The sequence below is a fragment of the Dromiciops gliroides genome, chromosome 3 (genome assembly GCF_019393635.1).
Source record: "Dromiciops gliroides isolate mDroGli1 chromosome 3, mDroGli1.pri, whole genome shotgun sequence".
NCBI classification, from domain to species: Eukaryota; Metazoa; Chordata; class Mammalia; order Microbiotheria; family Microbiotheriidae; genus Dromiciops; species Dromiciops gliroides.
In genome coordinates, this window is record NC_057863.1 from 580,609,528 (window position 1) to 580,637,424 (window position 27,897).

General features: G+C 46.1%; 1 protein-coding gene across 1 annotated transcript; it reads right to left on the reverse strand.

Annotated features, from left to right (window-relative positions):
• Positions 1–175: 175 nt before the first annotated feature.
• RHOG (ras homolog family member G) lies at positions 176–27,897 on the reverse strand. Its single transcript, XM_043998965.1, has 2 exons — positions 27,779–27,897; positions 176–1,697 (listed from the first exon to the last, which is right to left on the reverse strand). Exon 2 carries the CDS (start codon positions 1,613–1,615, stop codon positions 1,040–1,042), a length of 576 nt encoding a protein of 191 aa, XP_043854900.1. The 5' UTR covers positions 1,616–1,697; positions 27,779–27,897; the 3' UTR covers positions 176–1,039.

Genomic DNA, 27,897 nt, shown 5'->3' on the forward strand with positions numbered 1-27,897 from the left:
AAAACAAACAAAAAAAAAGTAGCTTCAAGTTCCCAAGAAATCCCACTCCACCAATGCTACCACACAGCCTAGTCCTGAATGTCCTCTCCAACCCCCTCCCAACTCTTCAGTGTCCCTAACCTCCCTTCCTCCCTGCATAACCCCACCCCCCTACTACAAAGGGAAGAGCTGGGCCTTGAAGACAAGGAGGTTTTATTAATGCACGCAGGGAAAGGGTTGAGGGGGCTGGTAGGATAGGACAAGTCCTCCCACCTCTTTCAGACCCCCAGAGCATATGGGCAAAGTTTGTTGGTGAGTTTGCAAATGGGGGATTGGGAGGCAGCTGGCTCTCCTTGCCCCTTCCTCAGGTGGGCGGTTGCTGGCTGGCTCCTTCTCTTCTCAGGATCCTGTGCTCCTATCCTGGCAAGAGGGGTGGGGTGTGTCCTGAGCATGGTAGCCAGGCTGGAGCAGGGATGTCCAGAGGGTGAGATGGGTCTCCAGAAGTGCCTCAGACCTAGGGAAGCTCAGAAAGTCTCCTGAGGGTTGGCCCAAGGAAGCTCATTGAAAACTAATGGAATGATGGGGTGGGAGAGCTGGAAAAGGCCCTCCCCACAAACAGACCTCCTGCCACAACAGGACTTTTTTAGCTCTGAGTGCCAGGGACAGAAGGGCTGTAAATGCCAGGAGAGCAGGCACTATGTCATTTTTCATCTCTGAATTCCCAGCACCTGAACAGGGCCGTGTACATAGGAGGATGTTGGTAAATAAATGTTCACTAAATTGAATGTAAAGACTGCCCAGAGAAAGGGGGCTGGAATGTTGCTCCTATTCCTCTCTCCCTTCCTCTGATGGGGAAGGCATAGACATTGGTCAGGGGGCACACGGCTGAAGAGAAAATGAGGAGCCAATCAGGCCTAGAGGGAGAAGGGGGGTGGTCAAGGCACATCTGGCTGAGGTGGGAGGAGGGAAAGGGGGGCAGGAAGATGGACAGATGATAAGCCCCAGGACAGGGCCAGCAGGGGTGGGGAGGGGGGAGCTGTCCCCTCCCAAGGTTGGGGAGTCACAAGAGGAAACAGGAGCGGCCCCGCTTGAGTGGTGTTGGGTTGAGCACGGCCCGGACAGCCTCAGCGAACACTTCTTTGACACCATCCTGCTGCAGTGCAGAGCACTCGAGGTATCGAACGGCATGGATCTGCTTGCTCAGGGCCACACCCTGCTGGGGTGTGATGGGTGCCTGGCCCTGCTCCTTCAACCGCCTTACGGCATCTGGCTGGGCCCGCAGGTCCTTCTTGGTGCCCACGAGCAGGATGGGCACATCAGGGCAGTGGTGACATACTTCTGGGTACCACTTGTGCCGCACATTCTCATAAGAAGGTGGGCTGGCAATGGAGAAGCAGATGACGAAGACGTTGGTCTGGGGATAGGACAGGGTGCGTAGCCGGTCATATTCCTCCTGGCCTGCCGTGTCCCACAGGTTCAGATTGACTGTGCGCCCATCCACAGTGCTCTGGGCACTGTAGTTGTCGAACACTGTTGGGATGTACTCTTTAGGGAAGGCATTGGTAGTATAACAGATGAGAAGGCACGTCTTGCCCACTGCCCCGTCGCCCACCACCACACACTTGATGCTCTGCATCGGGGCGGCTGCGGCGGGTGCAGCTGTGGCCTTCCTTGCCTGTCACAGCCAGAGCCCCCACAGTGGCAGCCAATGCTTCAACCTGTATACAAGAGACACAGGGAAAGAAAGAGAGACTTGCCATCAGGATGGAAGGCACTTGGATAGGATCTGGAGTTAGAAGGAACCCTAAAACTTACTTAGTCCAATCCCGACTTTAGAGAAGGGTAAACAGACAGAGGAAGGAGCCTGTCCAAGGTCAGCATGAGAGGTACCTGAACTAGAACTGAAAGCCAGGTCCTGACTCCAAATCATCCTACAGACGGGACTCCCCCACTAGGTGACCCTAGAGTCCCAAGCACCGCCCCCTTCACCTCCTGAAGAGAGTGAACAAGGGATGCAGAAGGGAACGGTGGATTTAGGAGTGAAGGGGACCTTGGAGACCACTGGTCTAATCCCCGTCCTTCCCCAACATTTTTAATACAGGAAGATTGAAGTCTAAAGCAGGGGAAGTGATTTTTACCAAGGTGCCAAGATGTAAGATTTCAGTGCAGTCTACCTCTGCCCAACACATTTACATCCTTCAGAATGATCCTAATTTCCCCTAAGACAACCTATAGAAATGGTCAAGGTCATGTGGGGAAGTATCTGGGATAGCCATCCCTACATAATGATAATGATAGTTAACATTTATATAGCCCATCTTTGTGCTAGGTACTATGCTAAGCACTTTACAATTATTATCCCATTTGATACTCATCACAACCCTGGGAGGTAGGTGCTGTTATTATCCCCATTTTACAGATGAGGAAACTGAGGCAATCAGAGGTTAATTGACTTGCCCAAAGTCACAGAGCCACTAGGTGTCCAAGGATGGGTTTGAACTCAAGCCTTCCTGACTCCAGGCCCAGAGTTCTATCCACTATGCCAACTAGCTCCACTTATACCCTAGGATTCCCAGGTTCCTAACACACTCAGAGTTCCTATTTCCTATTACCATTTCCCATGACCAACAATCAGGACAGAAAGAGAAGTGGTTAGAATTGCAGTATCTCTGAGGTGAGAAGGACCTCAGAGACTATCAACTCCAACCTACTCTTTAATTTTTTTCTTTTGGGGGGGGACGACAATGAGGGTTAAGTGACTTGCCCAGGGCCACACAGCTAGTGTCAAGTGTCTAAGGCCGGATTTGAACTCAGGTCCTCCTGACTCCAGGGCCGGTGCTCTATGCACTGCACCACCTAGCTGCCCCCCTACCTCTTGATCAGAAACTACAATATTGCCAACAAGTGGTCATCTAAGCCTCTCCTGGAAAATGGAGGGAGGCATGGAAGGTGGAACACAATGAATCTAGACCCCGTGTACACACCCTCAGATGCCCTAGGGTCCAAAGTCTCAAATGAACCCCATAATGGAAATCCTCAAAAGCAGACAAGAAGTGGGATCACACTGGGGGGATCACAGATCATAGATTTAAAGATGGAAAGGTACCTTACATGTGCTTCCCCATTTTACAAATACGGAAACTGAAGTGAAGTGACTAGCCCAAAGCCCCATAGTAAGTGATGGACTCGGGGTTTGAACCTGGGTCCTCTGATTCCAAATTGAGCATTTTTTCTACTGTACCACACTGTCTCTACTAAGACATCTTATATTCCACAGCACTCCACTTACAGTCACAGCACCCCTCAATATCTTGAGCACTTTAGGAGACACACATGCTGAGGTACTTAGCTAGTATAGTGGACAGAGCACTGGATTTGCAGTGAAAGTACCTATTTTCAAATCTCACCTCTGCTGCTACCTGTGCAACCTTGTAGAAGTCACTTCCTCAATCTGGGCCTCAGTTTCCTCCTCTGAGGAAGGGAGAGGGGATTGAATTTGATAGTTTACAAGGTCTCTTTTAGCTCTAAAATCTATGGAAAAGTGCATGTGCACCCAAACCCTGGACATTTCTGCCAAAGTGGAAAGGATCCAGGGCTAGGCTGGAGCCAAGGTAGTTGTGTCCTTGTTAGGGGAAGAAGATACACATACGCAGCTGCAAAGCTGCAACATGCGAAGTTCTGAGGTCATTCTCCTGGGCTGGGGATTGATGACTGGAGACAAGAAAGCTTTGAGGGTATGGCAGAATAGAACCTGAAAGAACTGGCAAGAATGTTATTTCTACATGTGTATATACACATGCATGAACACAGCGCTCTCTTGCGCTTGCGCTCTCTCTTTCTCTCTCTCTCTCTCTCTCTCTCTCTCTCTCTCTCTCTCTCTCACACACACACACACACTCCTCTTGGGTACCCAGCTCCCTGGCTTCCCCTTATAAGAAACTATAGAAAGGGTTACAACAAGCAACTATTATGTGAGGAAAGGCAGCTAGCTAGGTGGCAAAGTGGCCAGAGCACTGGCCTTGAAGTCAGGAGGACTTGGATTAAAATCTGACCTCAGACATTTACTAGCTGTGTGACCCTGGCAAGTCACTTAACCCCAATTGCCTTAAACATCCAGGGCCATCTCCAGTTGTTGGGATAATATACCTCGCCACTGCTTGGCTCCTGAGAAGGTGAGGCGGGTGACTTTGTATAGCCCTTCCTCACTTAAATCCAATTCATTGCAAGTCATGACATGTCATGGTCCTCTTCAAGAATGAAGGACAAACAATATTAGGTGAGGAAAATCTCCCCTTTCTCAGGGAACTATCACTGGGAACAAAATCAGAGGGAAGTCATTAAAGAAGAGCTCTGGTACTAGAACCCTTAACCCCCAGGGCTTACATAGGGTGCCAAGGATTAAGAGGAATATGTTCAGGCTCCAGTATATCCTGAAGAAATGACTGAATCCTGGGTCCAGAACAATAGCGTCACCTTTTGAAGAGAAATGCAGATTCTCAAGAGGGGAAGGAAGCTCAGATGGCAACCTGTCTAACCCATAAGTAAGCCAGAATCTCCTTTGTGACAGCTCCAACAAGGAGGCACCAGCCTCCATTTGGGCATCTCCAGCGATGGGAGATGTGTCCCTAGGCAGTCCATTTCATTCTTTGATAGTCTTAAGATTTTCCTTGATCCAGCCTAAATCTGCCTCTCTACACCTCCCCTCCTTTGCTATCGGGCGCCAAGCAGAAATCAAACCCTCTTCTACATACTAGCCTTCTCAAATATTTTGAAGACAACCATCATATCCTTATTCCCCTGAGTCATTTCTTCCTATAACATGCTCTCTGGTCCTCTCAGTAATCTGGCCACCTTTTCTGGATACACTTTCGTCTCTCCATGTTCTTTATATAATGTGGTACTCAGAACATATAGTGGGATTATTATCACCTGTGGTATGGATGCTATGACTCGATGCAACCTCAAATTGGCAGCTCAGGTCTACCTAAGGTCTGGCCACTCCTGGGCGTCTCAATCTCCAGCCCAGGAGAATGACCTCAGAACTTCCCATAGTACAGATTTGCAGCTCTGCCTAACTACCTTGGCTCCAGCCTAGCCCTGGATCCTACATTGCACTCATCACCCTTACATTTCTGGAGACCGAAACTCAGTTATTTATACTTCCTCAACCCAGGAGACCACCCTCCACCAGCCACTTCCTGGAACCGCCACAGGCTGACGCCTTACTTCCCTTCCCCCCCCCCCATGCACTAATCTAATAACCTCAGGACATACCCAACACCTGAAACTCAGTATCCTAATGCATAACCTAGAGCTAAAAAGCCCCACCTCCAGTTTCAACACATCCCATTCAGTTGTATCCCCCAGGGCATAACCTCAAACTGGAAAATTAAATCCGGAAATGACCAAGCTCCTTAAAGACCAATAGAAATGCTAGCTATCTCCTCCAGGAAGCCTTCTCAGTCCCCCTCAGCAGCACAGACTTTCTCAACTTCCCACAGTACTCTCTAAAGTACTAGTAATTTTGTGGGCTAGTCTTGTCTCCTACTGCCCTAGCTGCATGAGGACAAGAATCAAGTGTGATGTAATGTACACTCGGGGCTGTGCACATAGCAGGCACTTAATAAATGTGGAAGGAATGAAGGTCCCAATCCACATCCCTGGGCATCCGCATAGTGATGTTTTGACTGGGAAATCACCAAAGAGTCTTCATAGGGAACTAGAGAAATATATGCTCATGTAAGAAAGAATATGGATAGACGTCTTGCCATATATTTAAATTCTGAATGCTCCTGACATATTGACAATTCTCTCCCCTTCGCTTCTCAGCCCTAGCATCCCCAAAGAGTCCTATTCCCCCATCATGACAATCTTCATCAGATAGCTCTTTCCTTAAAGTGTACTGGATGTATGGTCAGAAGACCCAAGTTCCAATCTTGACTCTGCTACTTAATATTAGCTAATCGAGCTTGGTTAGATCACTCCATCTTTTTGGGTCTAGGTTTCCTCCTCTGGAAAACGGGAATGCTAAATTCTGTGACATGGAGCAGTTCCTGAAACATATATCCCAGATCCCTGGGGTTGTGGTCAAGTAGCAGCCTCTGATAATAACACCTCCTTACATATGTCAGGTGCCTATAACTTTGCAGAGTGCTTTAAAATCCTTATCAGCCAATGTAGAGCTTTATAGTTACCTAGAGGAAGCTAGGTATAGTGGAATGGCATGCCTAGCCTGCACTCAAGAAGACATGAGTTCCAAAAGAGCCTCCGACACTTACTAGCTGTGTGACCCTGGTCAAGTCACTTAACATTTTTTCTGCTTCCGTTTCTTTAACTGTAAAATGGGAATAATGATAGCACCTGACTCCCAAAGCTGTTGTGAGGATCGAATGGCAAATAGAGAGCTGAATAAATGCTGTGGTTTCCTTCCTTTCTTCCTATACATGGTAAATACACAATCATTATTTGCTGAATTGAATCGCCTCAAATCCTTCAAACATTCTTTCCAGATTTCTCTGGTTCAATCATTCCCTCCTCTATTCCTATGGCCCTTATTCAAAGGCTTTAACCTCTGTGGCTGGGGGCAGCAGCTTCTTCACTAGCGTCTCCACTCCAGGGAAGTGAGCAAAGCCGAGTGGAATGAATGTAGGGTTAGGGTCAGAGGATCTCGGCTTGTGTCTTGCCTCTGTGTGACCCTGGGCAAGTCACTTAAATCTGTAGGCCTCAGCTATAAAAACTAGGTGACTTCAGAGGTCCCTTCTAGCTCTAAATCTCTAATCCTATGACCCTGTTCATGGCGACACTGTCTCTTTCCCCCTCAGTTGTTGTTGTTGTTTTTACAGTCACCACAGCCCAGATCTGGCCATGTCCTGATGAAGAATTTATCATAGCTCTCTGCTGACTCCAAGAAGGTCCAGACACCTCAACCTGCCATTTAAGGTTCTCCCCTGTCTGGCCCCAAATGATACCCATCCTTTGGGTCCCGACTCCTGCAGGAAGATTTCCCCAACTAATCCAAGCCAACCTTTTAGAACTACCACAGACCTGAGGGGCTGAGTGACTAGGTAGTTCGGGCCCTCCTCACCTCTCCCTAGTACTACTGCAATAGCCTCTCCCTCCCCCTCATCCTCCACACTGCTGCCAAATTGGTATTCCTAAAGCTCAGATCTCTCCATCTCCTGGTGAAATAGCTCTAGTGCCTCTTGCTTCCTTCTTGGATAAAATGCAAATTCCATTCTTTTGCTTTCAGAGCCTTTCAAAGCTGCCTGACTTCAGCTCCCTTTGGAGGCCTATTGTACAGGTTTTTCTTCCGTGAACTCCATGGCCCATCCAAACTGTCCCACATTCCACCCCCTGGCTCTCAGTCTTTGCAGAAGCTTGTCCCCTATGCCTGAAATGCACTCCCTCCTCACCTCTGCCCGAAAGAATCCCATGACTCCTTTGAAGCTCAGCCTAAATTCCACTTCCTGCAGAAAGCCTTTCCTGTGGCCCCCAAGCTGCTACTGTCTTGCCTCACTTCCCAGCAATCACTTTGTATATATTTTGTATTTTATTTTCCCCATGCGTGCTGTTTTCTCCAATAGAAAGTAACCTTTTTAAGGGCAGAAACTGTTTCATTTTCCCTTTGCCTGGTAAAGTTCTTTTACCAACCCTGACCTTCCTTTCCATGATAGCAAAGGCTCTTCTTTTCAAACCCACTATTTTGTCAGTGTCGCTATATGGCAGCGAGACATCACTAACTCCAAAGAGCAAAAAAAAATGAGTATTACAGAGAGCACAATGGCTAAAGGGGCAGGAGGCAGGGGAGAGGGGAGCAGGGTGAGAGCAGGCTGAAACCGGGCTGAAACAGAGCAACCAATGAGGGACTCCAAGAAAAGATGTCAGCAAGGGATGGTAGCCTAGGAAAAGATAGACTGCTAGCATGGAAAGGGATGACAGGTGGACAACCAGAGCGCTGCCTCTACTGGCACAGGAAAAAAGCAAGGAAGACCTCTGGTAGGTTGGGTGGATCCCCTTTGGTAAACTTTTGGGAGGACCCAGACAAAAGTGGCACAGATAAGGCAAGCATGGACTGGTCAAATTTTGTATCACTTGAGGGGACTTCTGAATCAATGAGTTCCCATATCCATTTGAATACATCTCCAGTACGTGGCATAATGCCTGGCACATGGGGCTTAATAAATGCTTGTTGAACTAAGGGATGAATGAATATATTGAGGTAAATGTTTTATGGTATAGTGGAAAGATCCCTAGATTTCTAATAAGGATTTGAACCTGACCTCTGCAACTATGCACCTTTGGGGGAGTCATCTAACTTCTCCAAGCTTTTTAGTTTCCTTATTTGTAAAGTGGAGATCATCACATCCATTGTAGCTGTCTTGCAAAGGAAAGTACTTTGCAAACCAGAGAACATTAGAGCCATTAATTATTGCTTTATTCTCTTATTCTTTGATTTCAGGTGTGTCTTATCTGGTTGGGTACCCTGGAAACTCTCAGAAGGCAGGGCCTGATTATCTCCCTCTTGGTTCCCCCATAACAAAGTTGGAAGGATAGAGTCCTGGGCATACAAAGGATATCAGTACAAATATAGGGAAATCATGGGTTCTATTCCACCCCAAGAGGAAAACCCAGATATCTGCTCTACCTGGCCCTGGCCTCACAGCACTAAGGATCTTCTTTCTCTAGGTCTCTTGAACCCTGTGGAGAATTTGTGAAGACTTAAAGAACCCAACCAAAGTGAGTGAGTGAGTGAGTGAGTGAGAGAGAGAGAGAGAGAGAGAGAGAGAGAGAGAGAGAGAGAGAGAGTGTGTGTGTGTGTGTGTGTGTTGGGTGGTGGTAGAAGAGAACCAGCATCAGGGACCCACTGTTAGGTCCTAAACCTCTTGGTCCATTCTTTTCCCTTTTGTAGCCAGTTTCCTCTCTGAAACCAACACTAGAAGGGAAAAGACAGCAGGTATCATCTTCTTAATCCTCACCCCACTCCCATCACAATTAAAAAGCACTTTGAAGTTTGCAAAGAGATTCACGAATATCTTATTTGATCCTCACAATAACCCTAGGAAGTAGGTGCTAATATTCCCATTTTACAGATGAAGAAACTGAGGCAGGCAGAGGTTAAATGTCTTACCCAGGATCACACAGTTAATAAGTATATGAAGCTGAATTTGAACTCAGGTCTCTGACTTTGGGCAGCTAGATAAAGTGGACAGGGTGACAGGTTCGAAGTCAGGAAGACTCATCTTCCTGAGTTCAAATCTGTCTTCAGACACTTACTAGCTGTGGGACCCTGGGCAAGTTACTTAACCCTATTTGCCTTAGTTTCTCATCTGTAAAATGAGCTGGAGAAGGAAAATGTCAAACCACTCCAGTATCTTTGCCAAGAAAACCCCAACAAAGAGTCAGACATGACTGAACAACAACTCCCTGACTCCACCTCCAGCTTTCTAATGAATCACCTAGCTGCCAATATAAGGTGATCTCTAAGGGCCATCAGATTCCAGCACTGGATTAGAAATCAAAAAGAGCTGACTTCAAATCCTGCCTCACATATTTACTGGCTATGTGACATGGCACAGGTCAGTTAACCTCTGCCTCAGTTTCCCCATCTGTAAAATGAGGATAATAACAGCACCCACCTCACAGGGTCTTTGGGAGAATCGAATGAGATATATAAAAGTGCTTTGCAAAACTAAATATAAATATTAGGTATTATTAGGAAGCCACTAGCTTGCATTTCCATGAAACCATTTGCATGCCAATTTGCATGAGGCCTGTGAGTCTTAAGGAAGCTGCTTCCCGGTATGTATGGAAGCTTTTCCTTACATCAGGCTGAAGTCACCCCTGTCACTCCCCCTCCACCGCTTTTAGTTCTGCCTTCTAGGTGCTGCACTCCCCTGCTCCCAGATTACATGGAAAGCTTCTTGAATGTGGGGCCTTGGCTTTTCTTGCCCTCATAATATCATTAGGCACTAGCCAGGGCATGTCATTACTTGCTACAGACTTTATTCTTTGGAGCTCTAATAGATACTTTTGGGATCACAGGATTTGGGACTTAAGGATCATCTAGTGCTGATGTTCTTAAGAAAGATGGGAATAGGGGCAGCTAGGTGGTGCAGTGGATAGAGCACCAGCCCTGGAGTCAGGAGTACCTGAGTTCAAATCCGGCCTCAGACACTTAACACTTACTAGCTGTGTGACCCTGGGCAAGTCACTTAACCCCAATTGCCTCACTAAAAAAAACAAAAACAAAAAAAAAGAAAGATGGGAATTGAAAAATACCGTACCTTGAAGGACCAGGCAAATTTTTGCTTCGATGGACACTTCTGGTCCTTCTAATGTCTGTAGTTAGATTTTTAGAAAGGCCAAGAACTTGATTGGGGAAAAAAAATTACATCTTTATTTTCACTAACTTCTAACTGAAATTTAGCATTTTGTTCAATTATTTAAAAACCAACTTGAGGGGCAGCTAGGTGGCACAGTGGATAGAGCACCGGCCCTGGAGTCAGGAGGACCTGAGTTCAAATCCGGCCTCAGACACTTAACACTTACTAGCTGTGTGACCCTGGGCAAGTCACTTAACCCCAATTGCCTCACTAAAAAAAAAAACAAAAAACCAACTCGATCCTGATAAGGGGTAATTAGACTACCAAGGGTTCCATGATCCCCAAAAGGTTAGGAACCCATGATGATGATGCTAAAGATACTGATCGCTAACAATGATATAGGGCTTTAAGGTCCACAAATCATTTTACATATATTATCTCACTTAGTCCTTACAACAACCCTGACAGGTAGGTGCTATTAGTACCATCCCCATTTTGCAGATGAGGAAACTGAGGTAATCAGAGGTTCATTGACTTGCCCAACGTCACACAAGTAGAATGTGAGGCTGAATTTGAACTCAACTGTTCCTGACTTCAGATCCAGCATCTTACCCACTGCACCACTTATCTAGGTCTAGTCTAACTCCTCCATTCCAAAGATGTGAAAACTAAGGCAAATAGAAGTCAAACATCCAAAGTCAAAAAAGCAGAAAGCACACCAGGATTCTAGGTCTTTAGATTCTAAAGCCACTTTCATTAGAATACCACATTAGCTGTCATATATTAGTTATCTGAGCACATATCCTCTCCTTTTTCTTTTTTAAACAATTTTATTTTATTATTTTTTTTTTTTTGCGGGGCAATGGGGGTTAAGTGACTTGCCCAGGGTCACACAGCTAGTAAGTGTCAAGTGTCTGAGGCTGGATATGAAGTCAGGTCCTCCTGAATCCAACACCAGTGCTTTCTCCACTGTGCCACCTAGCTGCCTCTCTTTTTACTAAACAATCAATGAATAAGCATTAATTAATCACCTACTATCTGCCAAGCCCTGCACTAGACACCGGTGATACAAAACAAAAATGAAATCACCCCCATGCTTCAGGAGCTTAAATTTTGTCTGGGGATATAAAGTATATATAAAATTATACGTAGAGAGTTGGATAGAACCTATGACCTCACTGACATAAGCAATTTCTGGATGATGAAAGTCCTTCTGCCAATACAGAATGGTGTCTTCGGGGGCAGCTAGGTAGCGCAGTGGATAAAGCATTGGCTTTGGATTCTGGAGGACCTGAGTTCAAATGCAGCCTCAAACACTTGACACTTAACCAGCTGTGTGACCTTGGGCAAGTCACTTAACCCTCATTGCCTTGCAAAAAAAAAACTTAACAGAATGGTATCTTCTCTGCAATTTGTAATCTTATAGAGTCAACTAAAAAACACTGAGAGGTTAAAGTGATACAAAACAAATAGAAAGTAAATTTTGGGGGGAAGGATATAGTAAGTAAGGGAAGAAGGAATAGGGAGGGAAACAAGTATTTGCAAAAGGTACTTAATAAAATGCTTCCTTAATTGCCTAATATATGCCAGGCCCTATGCTAATTATTAATTTATTTGATCCTCACAACCCTGGGAGGTAGATGCTATTAACCCATCTTGCCCATATAGCTGGTACGTGCCTGAGATTGTATTTGAATTCGCCAGGCCTAGCGTTCTATCCATTGTGCCACCTAGCTGCCTATAGGCAGGAATCAGGAAAGACTTCCTGTAGATATTGCTTCTCGGGGTTTTAAGGGAAGTAAGATGATCGGACAAGGTGAGAGGACATTCTAAGAATGGGGGACTGCAAATGCAAAGGCTAGAAAGATAGAAGATAGAGAGTCATGTGTGAAGAACAGAAAGAAGGCAAGTTTGGCTGGATACTAGAATGCAGAAAGGGAGTAATCCGCATCTTATTTGGCATGTTCTCCTTGGTTTGGTGTAAAACTTGGTATAACATAGGAAGCACTTGCTGAATTGAACCGATGAAGGCCTCCCAAGATGCACCAGATTCCCTCTGTTGGATTTTTGCAATCCTGAGGAGCATCCAAGGTACAGATCCTAGTGCCACTGAAGCACCTGAGTGTCTGAACAGGTGCAATAGACTAGAAGGAGGGGGGCTGGGAGAGGAAGCCCAGGGCAAATTTAGGATCAGAGTATAAGGAACCAATTTCCTCCTGCCTTTGGGTGAAGATCGAGGCCCAGGTCTATGAGGAAGGTTTTCAAAGTACTCTGAGTGGTTGCTGTCCCAGGGATCTACCATAGTCCAGTTATCTCAAAATACGACAGAATGGTAAAAGCCTTCTCACTAAACGTGGGAATCAGGAGCCCTGGTCAGAGGTGTCAGCTCTGACATTTACTGGCTGTGCCCCAGGCAAGTCACTCCATCTCTGACTCATCTGTAAAATGCTGACAACATGACCCAGCTCATAGAGCTATCATGCAGCTTTATTATCCTATGATTTGTAATCACTAAAGTATTATAGAAATATGAGTTATTCTTATGGTCTGTGGCCAGCAGTTAGCTCTGTCCTTCCCTTCCTCCCTTCAGTCTTTAGTGGCCATTTTATCTTCCTAGATCTGGAGATGACCAAACCTAATTCCTGTATATTATGAGGGAAGGAACTTTCCTCAGACATCAAAAAGCACTGGTCCAAGGTCACATAGTCAGTCTATAGCAGAATGAGAATTTGAACCCCAATATTCTGCCACTCAGCCCAAGGATCTTTGCCTTCATGATGCTGCCTCTTCTTGATGTCAATCAACAAGCACCTCACCTCCTGGGTATGTAGCTCAGTGTCATGGGAAGAGGAGACCAGGTCCCCTCCCCCAAGTCATTCTCCTTTCTGAACCTCTGTACAATGAGGGAATTGCACTAGATCAGGCTTCTTAACTTTTTTTTTTGGCGGGGCAGTGAGGGTTAAGTGACTTGTCCAGGATCACACAGCTAGTAAGTGTCAAGTGTCTGAAGGCCAGTGCTTTATTCACTGCACCACCTAGCTGCCCTGTCACAGACTCTTTTGGCAGCAGTCAGATGAAGTCTATGAATCCCTTCTCAGAATGTTTTTAAATGCATAAAATACATAGGATCACAAAGGAAAACAGTTTCTTAGAAAAAGGAAATCTATTTCCTAGATGCTTTGCCTCCTATGATTTCTCTATGCCTATATTTTGCCAGGGGAGCTGACTTTAGGATCCAGGAGGTCTAATGATAAAGACAAGATACAGGAGGTGACAACTAGTCATCACAACTGTTTATAAAATGCTTGGTATACATATCTCATTCAATTGGACCCTTTGCCACAACCCTTTGAGATCGGTGGTGCAAATATTATCATCTCCCATTTTATAAATTGCTAAAAATGAAGCTATGAGTGATGAAGTGAATTGTACAGGATCAAACAGCTTAGGGGAAAAGGTGGGCTCAAACTCAATTAAGTATAGGAGGAGGTATACACTAAATGCCAGTGGGCACTACAAAAGGGAGGAGAGATAACTATGGGCTGGGCACTTATTACTTCTATGATATTGGGCAAATCTCTCCTCTCCATATCTGACCTCAGTTTCTTGTGAACTGAAGGAATTGAACTAATCTTTATAAGACCTCTCCCACTCCAAGTTCTGTGATCCAGTGATTGATTGATTCTCTGGGCATCATTTTTTTTTTTTTTTTAGTGAGGCAACTAGGGTTAAGTGACTTGCCCAGGGTCACACAGCTAGTAAGTGTTAAGTGTCTGAGGCCGGATTTGAACTCAGGTACTCTTGAATCCAGGGCCAGTGCTCTATCCACTGCGCCACCTAGCTGCCCCTCCTGGGCATCATTTTGAAAGAACTCTGGATTGGTTTAAAAAAAAAAAATTAAGAAGATATTTGGGACAGGCTAGACAAATGACTGTCAACTTGTTTTTTTTTTTTTTTTAAAGCCATTCTGTTTACATCAAATCTAATCCCTTAATCTTTAAGGTTCCAACAACTTGGTCCCAAACCAATGGGAAAGCATGCCATCCTCTTCTCATTACAGAATGTAGTAGAATATAGATTCAGAATGAGGCACATTTTATCATACACTGTTTTGCTTTTGAGAGAGAAGGGGAGGGGATCAATAAAACATTTATTTTTTTCTTTTTTTGGCAAGGCAATGGGAGTTAAGTGACTTGCCCAGGGTCACACAGCTAGTAAGTGTCTGAGGCTGGGTTTGAACTCAGGTCCTCCTGAATCCAAGGCTGGTGCCTTATCCACTGCGCCACCTAGCTGCCCCTAAAACATTTCTTAAAATCCTCTGAACTACCTTTCTAGCCAGCCAGGTAGACCTTATTCCTGGGGATACCTCTGCAGACATCAGAAACTTTCTCCCTTTCCAGTTCCCTTAAACTTCAAATCCCAGCTCTTCCTATTCCAGAGTCATTCCTGCCCATTCTGGCCCAAAGGATCCCAAATTTTGAATTTTTTGGAAAGGACCTTAGAGGTCCAATGCATTCATTTCACATGTGAGAAAACTGGATATGCCTTGCAAAGAAATAGTAAATTGGAGGGGCAGAATTTAAATCCAGGTCTTTTAATTCCAAATCTATCAGATTTTCTGCAGCATCCTGTCTTGAGCCCATTACAATGTCTGGTGCAAATATGAATGGTCCAGTACCTCCTCCTTCAAATCCAGACTCTTGGCCCCTTACCACTCCAGTCCCCATGACCTCATTCAACAACCTACAGCATGAAGGCCTTGAGTCTGTGACAGAAGCTAGTTCTTGGCTTTCTCCTATCCTGCCCTGTGCACGAGACTTAAATCCCCAACCAGACCGGAATTCCCTTGAGACAGGGGTCTCTTCCTCCTCCCAGTACAGGAAATCTCAATAAATACAGATGGTTTGTTAGTGAATGGGTTGCTGATGCCCACCCCCTTCTCTTAATGGGCATCAGCATTTCCGGTGTCTACATCCTTAGGGAAAGGAAAGTTTACCCACAAAACTAAGCCCTCCCTTTGACCTAGACTGAAAAGCCAGAACAGAACTCCCATTGGCATCAGTAATCAATGGGTGTGACAGACAAGGGGACAAAGACAAGCGTCTTAGGATTTGCAGAAGCTTAAGGGACCCAAGGTCATCTAGTCATGCCCATACCTGACCAAGAAGCTTCTCTACAGATGGCTGTCACCCAGCTTTAACTTCAAGCGAAGGGGAATGCATTATGTCTGAAAGCCACCCTTGCACTCTTCAATAGCTTTTGTTGCCAGCAAATCAACACTGTAAAGACCACCTAGCCCCACCCCCTCATTTTTTAAAGGAGAAAACAGAGGGAAGGGACTTGCCCCAAGTCACATACTAAATAAGAAGGACTAACATCTCTTTATTCCTAGATCACTCATCTTTTCCCTTCCCCTCCCTACCTCTGACTCTCAAGCACTAATTTAAAGGCAATAGAGCCTGGTACACAGCTTACTGGGATTGGGGGAGGGTACCACTGTACTTCCTGCCCCATGCCAGCCTACAGCTTATAGCTAGAGGCAGAGACTCTCTGGAATCCATTCCATGCTCTGCTCCCCATCTCTGACTTTTGAAACCCCTCTAATATAATGAAAACGCTTTCACCATGAAGCCTTCCCTGATGTCCCCTGCTCCCTTTCTATCAAGCAGAAACCAATCTCACCCTCCTCAAATTTCTAGTAGCACATTATTTGGTTCATCCCTTTGTTCCTATTATACTTTCCCTACTATCATTCTTCTTTGCAAAAATGTCTAACTTCTCCAAGTCCTTGACGACAGGTTCTATGTTGACCTTCATCTATGTATCCCAAGCATGGAGCACATAGTTGGTGCTAAGTGTTTACTGACATTTTAAATTGAGGGGAGAGGAGGAACCAGAGAAAGGGCTGATGATGGGGCCTGACCGTTAGAACAGGGGAAGTGTCCCAACAGGGAGTGGCTGGCAGTGCTGTGGGGAGGGGAAGGAAGAAACCTAAAGGGTGAGAAGGGGAAGAAGGAAGGGTAGAGGCTGGGGAAATCCCAAGGGGTGAAAGCACTACCCTGATTTTCCTAGCTTCTCCTCCTAATGTCTCCCAATCAATGAGACTACCCATCATCCTCTCCTGGGTCTGATTCCAATCCCTAATTTTTTTTTTTTTAGTGAGGCAATTGGGGTTAAGTGACTTGCCCAGGGTCACACAGCTAGTAAGTGTTAAGTGTCAGGCCGGATTTGAACTCAGGTACTCCTGACTCCAGGGCCGGTGCTCTATCCACTGCGCCACCTAGCTGCCCCAATCCCTAATTCTTAAAGGCATACATCAAAGCACAAAGCAAGTCCAGTTCCCTTATTTTACAGAGGAGGAAACTGAGGCCAGAGAGAGGAAGGGAAATGCCCATGATCATGTAACCTGGGACCTAAGCACAAGGCATTTGATTTCCAAATTAATGCTTTCCCACCTATACCACAATGATTATTGTCCACTCTTTTTATTGTGGGGAAAGGACTTTAGAGATCAAGTCCAACCCCCACATCTGACACAGGAGAGAACAAGCCTAATAATCCATCTCTGATTATCTTTGTCCCTTCTATACAAATAATAATGCCTCTGTGTGCAAGGAGCCCTACCAAGACTGGACCCGTGACTTCCTTGGTATATGTATCTCCTTGTTGGAGAAGCTCCCTCTACTAATGCAGGTCAGCACCTTCTCTGCAACTTAAAGCCCTAAGAGAATTACATAGAATGTTGAAATTTGCCCAGGGTCACATAGCTTTTGTCAAAGATGGGATCTGTACCTGTCATTCTGGCTTCAAGGTCAGCTCCCTATCCACTAAAGCCACACAACCTCTCATCAGGGATAATACAAAGGCAAATAAAGCCCAGTCATTCCCAAATCCTGTCTGTTCTCTTTCTTCCAATGTCTATGCGTACAGCCCCTTCTTGCCAAACCTGTAGCCCCAGTCAGAGCCCAGGCCACAGCTCTTCCCACTTTGTTCCACAGCAGTATGCTCCTTACTCTAATCTGTCTCTCTATCCCTCTTCTACATAGTACCAAAGCTGGACTGCCTTGTGGCCTAGCTCTGACCTCGACCATGCCCTACTCAAGAACCTGCCAGAGATCCTCATGGCTGACTGGAGAAAGAATTCTAGACATAGAACTAGATTCTAGACGCAGAACATAAGAGCTGGAAGGAATTTCAGATCAAGGAGAAAACTGAAGCCAGGTCATAAAATTAGCGAGTGTCATGGCAAATTAGAACTGGAACCTAAGCCTCTGATCTAAAACAGCTACTCTTCACTACATTACGATAATGAGTCTGGGATGGGGGCATGAAGCTCACCCTAAATACTGTCAGAAAGCTGTGTATGTAGTGAGTCTCTTTGGAGGGGGTGGTAGGGAGAAAGGAGAGAGGAGATCAGGGAGAGTACTGTGGGCTAAGGGCAGAGGGGACTGTGGGGAAGAGTGGGAACTAGGCTACAGCTGACTGAACATGAGATCTGCCCTAGGACTGACTATCCCTCTACCCTTTCTCTCTTTCCCAGAAACACACAGGCAGGTCCACTGACCAGATCAGAAAGCTCCTCCTATAGTTTTGGGGAGAAGTTCCTCACTGCCTTTGCCATCCACCCTATTCTCCTGTCATGGTGGATTTGGAGGGGAAGGGAACTGGGTGCCTGGGTCCCAGACTCCAGTAGGGGGTGTAGTCTCAGTGCTAACCAATCACTTAAAGATCTTGTCACCACCCCCAATCTCTGATGGAGCAGCCAGACTTAGGCTGTGGCTAGGCAGGAAATGGAATTGTTGTAGCTCAACTTGGCTGGCAGCCCTCTTCTCCCCAGACCACTGGGGCCCTGGGGGAGGGCAGAAGGGAAAGGGCTAATGCATCCTAGGGTCCAGGCTCACAGTAAGGCCTGGGGTGGATGGACCTTGGAGCCTGGGAGATGGGCCACTAAAGACAGGGGTGAGGCTCAGTCCCAGCTATGTGGAAGAAGGGGTGGGGTGGGGCAATGGAGAGGAAGACTCCTTAGGGAATCCCACAGTCCATCATCCCAGGGGTGGGGCTTAGGCTGCCAAATGATTCAGAGATTCATTGAATATTAGAGCCAGACTGGGCCTTACTTAGAACAGAATAAAAGCTGGAAGGAACCTCAGAGATTTTCTTGTTCAACCCCCTCATTTTACAGAAGAGGAAACCAAGGTCCATTGAAGGCAAGGGACTTGCCCAACATTAACCAGTGAGTGAGGCAGGCAGTAGTAGAGCCTGGACCCCAGTGCTCTTTCCACTGTGCTTGACTCTACAACTCCTAATGAGAATTTCATATCCAACAGTCAAACAGCACAGAATGGCCGGAAGACCAGTGTCCTCCCCCCACCTCCCAGGGCCACCCACACCCTCCCCAACAGGAAGGACGAACCCCCACCCCCCTCCCATTTCCAAACCAACTCAACCCTGGCCCCAGGCCCCACCTCTAAGGAGACTGGAGGGGGTTTCCATAGGGGAAAGTATGTGTCAGGGAGGAAACTCCACTTCTCTTCTCATTCCCCTGCCCTCCCCCCCCACCAGTCCTAGACTCATCTCCTACACACACACACACACACACACACACACACACACACACTCTCTCTCTCATCTCCAAGGTACAGCCTCAAGGCACACGTCCCCACACCAATTCCTGGGACTATGAGCTCCTATGTACCACTTGTCATCTCTCTATAGTAATATTATCTAGCATTTCAATCTGCAATTGACTATAGGCTATGCACTGAGTGAAATGCTTTACAAGTATCTCATTTGATTCTCACAACAACCTGGGAGACAAGTTCTATAATTCCCATTTTATGGTTGAGGAACATCAGGCAAACAGAGGTTAAGTGACTTGCTCAAGGTCACACAGCTAGTAAGTGTTTGAGGCCAGACTTGAATTCAACATCTTCCTGACTCCAGGTCCAAAGTTCTATCCACTGAGCCACCTAGCTGCCCTGATCTCAGCAGGTGACAAATAAACAGCTATTGAATCAAATTTAGCAGCAGCTCATTTGACCCTCACCACAGTTATACGAGGAAGGTAGGTAGTACTATTCTATTGTATCAGTATCCTCACTCTACAGCTGAGGCTCATAAAGTGGAAATGGCAGAGAGAACACTCAGACCCTGGACTAGAGGTGAGCTTCTCATCCATAAGAGGGTAAGCTGCCCAAGGAGGCTCCTTTCATGCCGACCAGGTCAAGAGCTCTGTGGGGAAAGGGTTGGACAACCTGTTCCTCTAAGTGTCTCTGAGCCCTCCCACCCCATGGGGTGTGTAGTGTAGTAGAGATCTACACTTAAGAGTCAGGAGACCTGGGGTTAACACTAGCCAGGTGGCCCTGAGACAGTCACTCTCTGAACCTCAGTTTCCTCACCTGTAAAAATAAGGATATTTGCATGGTCCATCAAATGAGATACTGTATATAAAATGCTTTGCAAACTTTCAAGTGCTATATGAATATAAACGAGTAATATTACTAACATCTTATTTCCTTCCCAGGGGTGTGTTTAAATATTTTAAATTGCTATTGATAAATGAGCTATTATTCTTATTAAGTACCCCTGGGTGGCTCAGAGACCAGCCTTTTCTATCTACACCCTTCACCCCACAGTGAATAATGCCAACCATTCCTCACCAGGGAGAGGGGTAACATGTAAGGCAGAAAGGGTAATTCCCTGGGCTGAGGAGAAGACACAGCCTCCAGGGAGAGGGCTATCAGCCAGGGGACAGAGTTGGATCAGAAACATTTCTAAGAGGGGATAGAGCTATATATTAGTGGAGAGACTGGGGAGGCTGGAGCTAAAAGGGGTTAATCTGGGCAGACTTCCTGGAGGAAGGGAGCCTCCAACAATTGTTCAGAGTTACAGTGCCGAGAGGGTTCTTAGAGATCATTTAGTTTCTATGATTCTATTTTAACCCCCTCATTTATCAGAGGAAGAAATAGAACAAAAGAGGGGAGGGACTCATCTAAGGTCATACAGTAGGCTAGTGACAAGAGACAGGGGTAAAGCCCAGTTCTCCTGGGCCTCAGACCAAAGCTTTTTCCACAAAGGAGAGGGAATCTTAAGAGCTACAGTTCTGCTACTTCCTAAAGCTCAGGGTTCAATTGGGTGAACCATTGCCTTAGTTTATCAATATATAATTGTGTGTGTGTGTGTGTGTGTGTGTGTGTGTGTGTGTGTGTGTGTGTGTGTGTGTGTATAATAGGATATAATAAATATCCTGGGGCAGCTAGGTGGTGCAGTGGATAGAGCACTGGCCCTGGATTCAGGAGTACCTGAGTTCAAATCCGGCCTCAGACACTTGACACTTACTAGCTGTGTGACCCTGGGCAAGTCACTTAACCCCCATTGCCCCACAAAACAAACAAACAAACAAATAAATATCCTATATATCCATATATATATATATCTCAAGGATATAATAAGTCCTTCAGGGGATTGACAGGACAGTAGAGGCAGATAACTGGTGCAGTAGAAAGAGCCTTTGGGAATCAGGCCTAGGTTAGAGTAGAAACTTTAACTCTAACCATGTGGCCCAGGACAAATCACTTCACATTTCCAGGGCTTCTGGGTTCCCCTCTGGATGACAAGGGAATCAGTTAGAGAACCCCTTCCGGGTCTAACAATCTGATTTTATAACTTCTGGTTATAACAATCTGACTGAATCTCTAAACTTTATTCCTCATAGGCTCTGTCCCATGAGTCAAATAAGCAGCAGGCTAATTAAATATGCCATAACTCCATCCCACCCATCCTACTCTCCCATGAGTAGAGAAGCAACCAGTCTCAGTCCCACTGTCTCTTCTTCCCCTCATCCCCCACAGCTACTCACTGGGGCTATGAATTCATCATAGGACCTGACACAGCTCCCCCTAAAGCCTAAGGGTACATAGGTGTTGTAGTGAATATAGGGCTGGGCCCAGGGTCTGGAAGACTTGCTTTCCCCAGTTCAAATCTGGCTTCAGACAACTACTAGCTGTGTGGCCCTGGGGAAGTCACTTAACTCTACTGCCTCAGTTCCTCATCTATAAAATAAGCTGAAGTAGGACATGGCAAATCACTCCAGTATCTTTGCTAAGAAAACTCCAGGGGCTGCTAGGTGGCGCAGTGGATAGAGCACTGGCCCTGGATTCAGGAGGATGTGAGTCCAAATCCGAAATCCGGCCTCAGACACTTAACACTTACTAGCTGTGTGACCCTAGGCAAGTCACTTAACCCCAATTGCCTCACAAAAAAAAAAAAAAAACCTCCAAATGAGGTGAGGAAGATTTGGACAAGAATGAAGAAAAATGACAACACTTACTAGATGTGTGACACTGATCAAGTCACTTCACCTCTGTCAGCATCACCTTCCTCAACTGTAAAATGGTCAATTGAGATATTTTTAAACAGCACAGTGCCTGGCACACAGTAGATGCTTAATAAATGCTTGCTTGTTTCCTTCCTTCCTTCCTAAGGGTGGGACTAGAAAGAATCAGAAACTAACTCACTTTTCTAAGCTCATTCCAGCTCTCTGAGTCTATGAACTGCCCAGCTGGATGATAACTTTTGGTGCAAGAGCCTCCTTGGATGCTGAGGACAGAATCTCTCAATGTATAGTAAAAAGGACATTTACTTTGGAATCACAGGGCTTGGGTTCCCATCTTCTTAGCTAGTCCCTACTCTTCTCTGGGTTCCACTTTCCTCTTCTGCCAAAGGAGCCTTCTGAGGTCCCTTCCGGGTATGATCCAATGATCTACCAATCAATTTCTAACCACCTCCCTTTTTCAACTATTGCCACCATCTCCACGTGGCCTTTCCTATCACTAATTTCCCTCTTTCCCTTCTTCTCCCTGTCCCTACATAATCCAGCTACAAAAATGAATTTTCCAGGATATGTATACAAGGGACAAGAAACAAAACAAATTTAGTTCTGACAAACATGAAGACAATTAGCCTTACTCATAAAGGGAATCTTGACAGTTTCAGACAAAGTAGCACCTCAACCTTCCCCTACTTTTAAATCCTTAAAGTTCCTCAGGCCTAATCTGGTCTTTGATTTTCTCTGTCTAGGCTGGGAGCACCTTCTACATTGTCTGGACCTCTTAGGGCCTGTGGGAGAATGGTATCTTTATTATTCTTAGGGATCAAAAGACTTAAGGCTGAAAAAGCCTTAAAGATCACCTAGCCTAGTACTTCTTAACTTTTTGTGGGGGTCACAGACTCCTTCGACAGTCTACTGATGCCTATGGACCCCTTCCCAGAACCACATTTCTAAACGCACACAATAAAATACATAGGATTGCAAAGGGAACTAGGTTGAAATAGTTATCAAAATATTTTAAAAACCAAATTAGGGGCAGCTAGATGGCACAGTGGATAGAGCACCGACCCTCGATTCAGGAGTACCTGAGTTCAAATCCGGCCTCAGACACTTAACACTTACTAGCTGTGTGACCCTGGGCAAGTTACACTTAACCCCAATTGCCTTACTAAAACAAAACAAAACAAAAAAACCAAACAAACAAACAAACAAAACCCAAATTAATGGATCCCAGGTTAGGAATCCCTGAGTTTAGTCCGACCCTTCATTTCACAGAGGCAGCAAATGGGAAGGGAGATGAGTTGCTTAGATTACACAGGTGGTAGATAGCAAAGCTAGAATTCAAACCCAGAACTTCTTTTTCTTTTTTTTTAAGTGAGGCAATTGGGGTTAAGTGACCTGCCCAGGGTCACACAGCTAGTAAGTGTCAAGTGTCTGAGGCGGGATTTGAACTCAGGTCCTCCTGACTTCAGGGCCAATGCTCTATCCACTGCGCCACCTAGCTGCCCCTAAACCCAGAACTTCTGACCCCAAAACCAATCATCTTTTTGGCTCCTAGTCCTGCCTAGTAGCAGTGGATCCAGGGAGCCAAGATGCTCAAGGGGACAGAAAAGTTCAAGGCTATGAAGTTTTCTTTAAAGGAGAGCCTAACAGCACATAGCTCAGGCACTTGGGAGGGAGGAAGGGAGGATTCATGAGTTCATCTGGTGAAGGTCCTGGGGTGGGAAGCAGGAAGAGGCTGATTTGGAAGTAGATCAGCCTACAGAGTTAGATACCAGGCACAACTTTCTGAAAGTGGCGCTGGCTCTAGGAGAGGACATTTCCTTTCCTGGAGGAAAGATTATGTCTTTTAAAAAGAGGAAGGACCCTTGGTAGCTGGGGTGGGGGATGGAGAACCATCCTTAAGAGAGGCAGAAGCATAGGCAAGCTGACCTTTTCAAACTTCAGCTAGGTCACGAGTTCCTGTCCTTCGTCCTGGGCAAGGGTTGAGCTTAAGTTCTTAGACTGCATATAGAGCCTCAGAGGCATGCACAAGTGGGGCCAGTGGAGGAGATAAGAGAGAAGAAGAGCCCCAAATGCCCTCCCCTCAAGGAAAGGTGGGAGTAGCTGTCCAGAGAAGGTAGCTTTGACAGACAAGGCAGACAGGTGAAGTGGAAACTTAAGGCAGCAGAGTAGAATACAGCTAAATCCTGATTCATGTAAGTAACAAATCCTACCGTGTGAAATTATTTGAATTCACACTACACATTTCCTTTGGCCTGGAATCAATGACCACATTTTACACAATTATAATTTCGAATAGTATAAACCTGAATATATGCAACCACTTCACAGAATTCATTCTTTGCACTAACTAGGACCTAACTGCAGTGCAGTCAGAATATCAGCTCTTCTGCTACCTTTCCATGTTGCCCTAGACAAATGACTTCACCTCTATTTGGTTTCAGTTCTCTCCTCAGTAAAATGCCAGGGTTTGGACCCAGGATCTCTATGGATCCTTGGAGAACTAAATCCTAAGATAATAAGTGCCTAAGGGCTACCTTTTCTCTCCATTCACCCCTCTGACCCCAAGCAATCTCAAAATGCCAGTAAGATGGTGTTCAGACAGGTTATAACCTTCTCCTACAACCCTGACCCCCTTATTATCATAAAACCTTTCCTCAGAGAAACTCAGGAGTCTTCGAAAGGATTGCCAGTGATCATGAACAGTGGAAAGAGCACTCAGGATTCTAGACCAAAGACCTAGGAAAGCCCACCCATTTCAGCCACTGGATGGTTGCTTAATTACGCACAAGCAACGCCTCTCTGTGACTCAGTTTCCTTTTCTGTAAAATGGAGCTAACAATATTTGTAAGCACTACCTACCTTACAGAGTTGTCAAAGGAAAACACTTCGTATGTCTTAGGTCCACTTAGAAATAAGAGCTGTTATAATCATTCTTCCCTCATTTTCTCCAGGCTGAAACCCTCAAGCAGGATAAGGATCCAGCTAGTTCCTATTCCCCTAAGTGTCTATGGGAGGAAATTTTACACATATTGTCATCTCCCCTGCAGTTGCTCATGCCTTCCCTCAATTCCATATACTTATAGGAATTCATTCATTCATGGCTGAAAACCATGACTTAAGACAACTCTTCCCCAATCAATTCTGCTTAGGGGCAGAAGAAAGCTCTACACATGGGTAGAACCTCCCAGATATGGCAGTGCCTCTGTTTCAGTATATCTTCAGCTCTTAGTGTTTTCCATACACAGAATGCTTAATAAATGCTTTTCATTCATTCATTCATTCATTCATGAGAAGATCCCAGCACTCCTTTGGCCCCAGCTCTGGTAATATGGGGGTTGTGTATGAGTGTATACAGCCTAGAGTAGATACCTTTTCCAACTTCCCACTCCCCATTTGGCCCACTTGTGCATGCCAGTGAGGATGCACTTCATATCTGCAGCCTGGGAGAGAGTAGAGACCTTTCCCCTATCATATAGTTCTATACTTCCCAAGTTTGGATTTTCCCTAAAATTCTGTTCTCAATAGTCTCTTCTCTCTATTCCCTTGATATACTCAACCACCACATCAACTATAATCTTGAGGTTTCCCACATCATATAATTCATGTGAAAAAAGATCTCAAGGTCTTAGTGGACTTGCAAGTTCAATATGGGTCAACAATGAAGTGGGAGCCGAAAATCTAATTTGAATCTTGGCTACATTAAAGGAATCCTAGTGTCTAGAGAGTCCCACTGAACTCTGCACTTGTCAGAAGTCTGAGGTGGACTGTACTCAATTCCTGGCACCACTAGGTGAAGCAATGGATAGAATGCTGAGCCTTGAGTGAGGAAGACTGCTTCCTGGGTTCAAATCCAGCCTCAGACACTTACTAGCTCTGTGACCCTGGACAAGTCACTTAACCCTGTTTGCCTCAGTTTCCTCATCTGTAAAATGAACTTGAGAATGAAATGGTAAACCACTCCAGTATCTCTTCCAAGAAAACTCCAAACGGGGGTCATAAAGAATCAGAGATGACTGAAAATGACTGAACAATAACAGCAACAACAATTGATAAGTCAAATCCCAGAAGAGGGTGATCAGTATGACTGGAGTACCCAGAAGTATAGTGTAGCTTGAAGGAAATACAGATGTTTAAATTGGAGAAGACCTGGGGCGGTGTGAGGAAGCATTTGAAGTCAACAAGTTTGAGATTTGTTCTGCTTGCATCCAGTAGGCACAATTGATTGATGGTGGGGGAGGGGGCGAAGATGAAGATCTTGGTTAACTTTAAGTATTATACCTAAAGATTAGATCTGTCCCAAAGTGAAAAAGTATGATTTGGGAAGTACTGCATCCCACATTTCCACTGCTTGTGGGGACATCTTGGATGTTTCCCCCAGCATCTTAAGCTCAGACTAAACTCCTCATTTCCCCACCCCTTCCCCCACTTCTGCAAGCATGCTCTTCCTCTAAACTTCCCTATTTTTGTCATCCTCCCAGTCAGCCAGGCTCAGAAAACTTCAGAACATCACTGACTCCTCCTTCTTCCTTGACCCTCACATCCAATCAGTCAAGTCTGCCTCAGCAAGTCTCTCCCATCTATACCTTTCCTCTCTGTCCCCACAACTCTTGGTGAGCCCAAGCCTCATTTCCTCCCTCCAAGGGGATTACAGCAGTCTCCTCAATGGCTTCCCCATCAGCAGTCTCTTCCCTTCAGTACCTCCCCCACTTGGGACTAGAGTCACTGTCCCACAGACTGACTCTAACCACATCTCTCTCCTGCTCAGAAACCTGCTTTGGTTCCCCAGTGACTCACAAGAGAAAAGCTAGATTCCTGAGCCTGGCATTTCGGCCCTTCCAAGACTTGACCCCCAACAATCTATTTCCTCTAGCTCTGTAAAAAGACCTCTTTCTTCCAGTCAAACTGACCAATTCCCAGTTCCCTAAAGATACAGCTCATGATCAAATGAGATGTATGTAAAGCAAAGGGTTATGTAAATGTTAGCTTCTATTATCAGCTATTATGTTCTTTCCACCTAGAATAACCTCCCCTCCTACAAGGCTGTTTACCCAACTTCTATCCATCCTTCAAGGTTCAACACAAGTGCCACCTCCTCTATGAAGTTCTCCTGAGTTTCTCTAGTGGAAAATGACCTTTTTGTTCTCTGAACTACCACACCTTGAACTTCTACCATCGCACGTGCACACTTAGCCTTAATAAAGTTATGTGTCTGTGCCTTATCCCTGGCCCAGAGACCCTCTCTGACTTCACAGAGATTCCCCTACAATACAAATCACCCAGACCCAGGACCCCAACCCTAGCTTCAAACTCTTTTAAGCCTCGATCAGTCCTGACCTCACAGAAACCCTGATCCAGTCAAGGCATTGCCCTCAACCCAGAAGCTCCCCAACCAATCTACACACTCAAGGCTCCTCCCAACCTCAGAGACCCAACCTCCAGAGCAAAGACCCCTCCCTCAACATAGAAATCCCTCCGAAATTCTGAGATTTAGGGAAACCCTCAATCTAAATACCTTCTCCAAATTAGAATCAACACCCAGCTGCAAGCCTTTCCCCAACCTCTGAGACCCTTCACTTAGCCCAGAGACCCCTTAGTAATCAGACTACCCTTTCCAATTCCTGAGATCCTTCCTTCAACTAGATATCTCTAGTCAAGAGATCCTTTCTCCCATCCCTATTATGATTTTCCCCCCAACATAGAGAAGCCTCACCCCCTTCCTTATCCCAGACACCCCACCTAACCCAAAGACTTCTCCCGAATTGCAGAGACCCTCCTCAAACTCAGCTCGATCCCCTTTCCCAGCGCAGAAAGCCCTCAACCTCAGAAAGCGCCTCCCTTCCCTAGAGATCTCTTCCAGTAAGAGATCCCGTAAGCTCCGAGTCCCCCAACACAGTCGGCCTAGTCCCATCCACCCGGGCCGGGCAGACAGGACAGAACAGGGGTTAGCGCGAGCGCGGCCCCGGCCCCAGCCTCTGCCCCAGCCTCAGTCTCAGCCTCAGCCTCAGCCTCAGCCCCAGCCCCAGCCGCCGCCCAACTTCCAGTCCTCCGGGTCCCAAGGAAAGTTTGTGGGCTGGGACCGCGCGGTCCCTGCCTGTTCCTGCCGGCCCGGACATGGAGGGGGTGGCTGGGGGCACAGGCTCACCTGGTCCTCTCCCTCCCTCCCTGCCCACGGTGGGGGCGCTGGGGGCGCTGGAGGCGCTGGGGGCGGCAGCGGCAGCAGCGGCTCCGGGGCTCGAGAAGGAAGTGAGAAAGAGAGGCCGG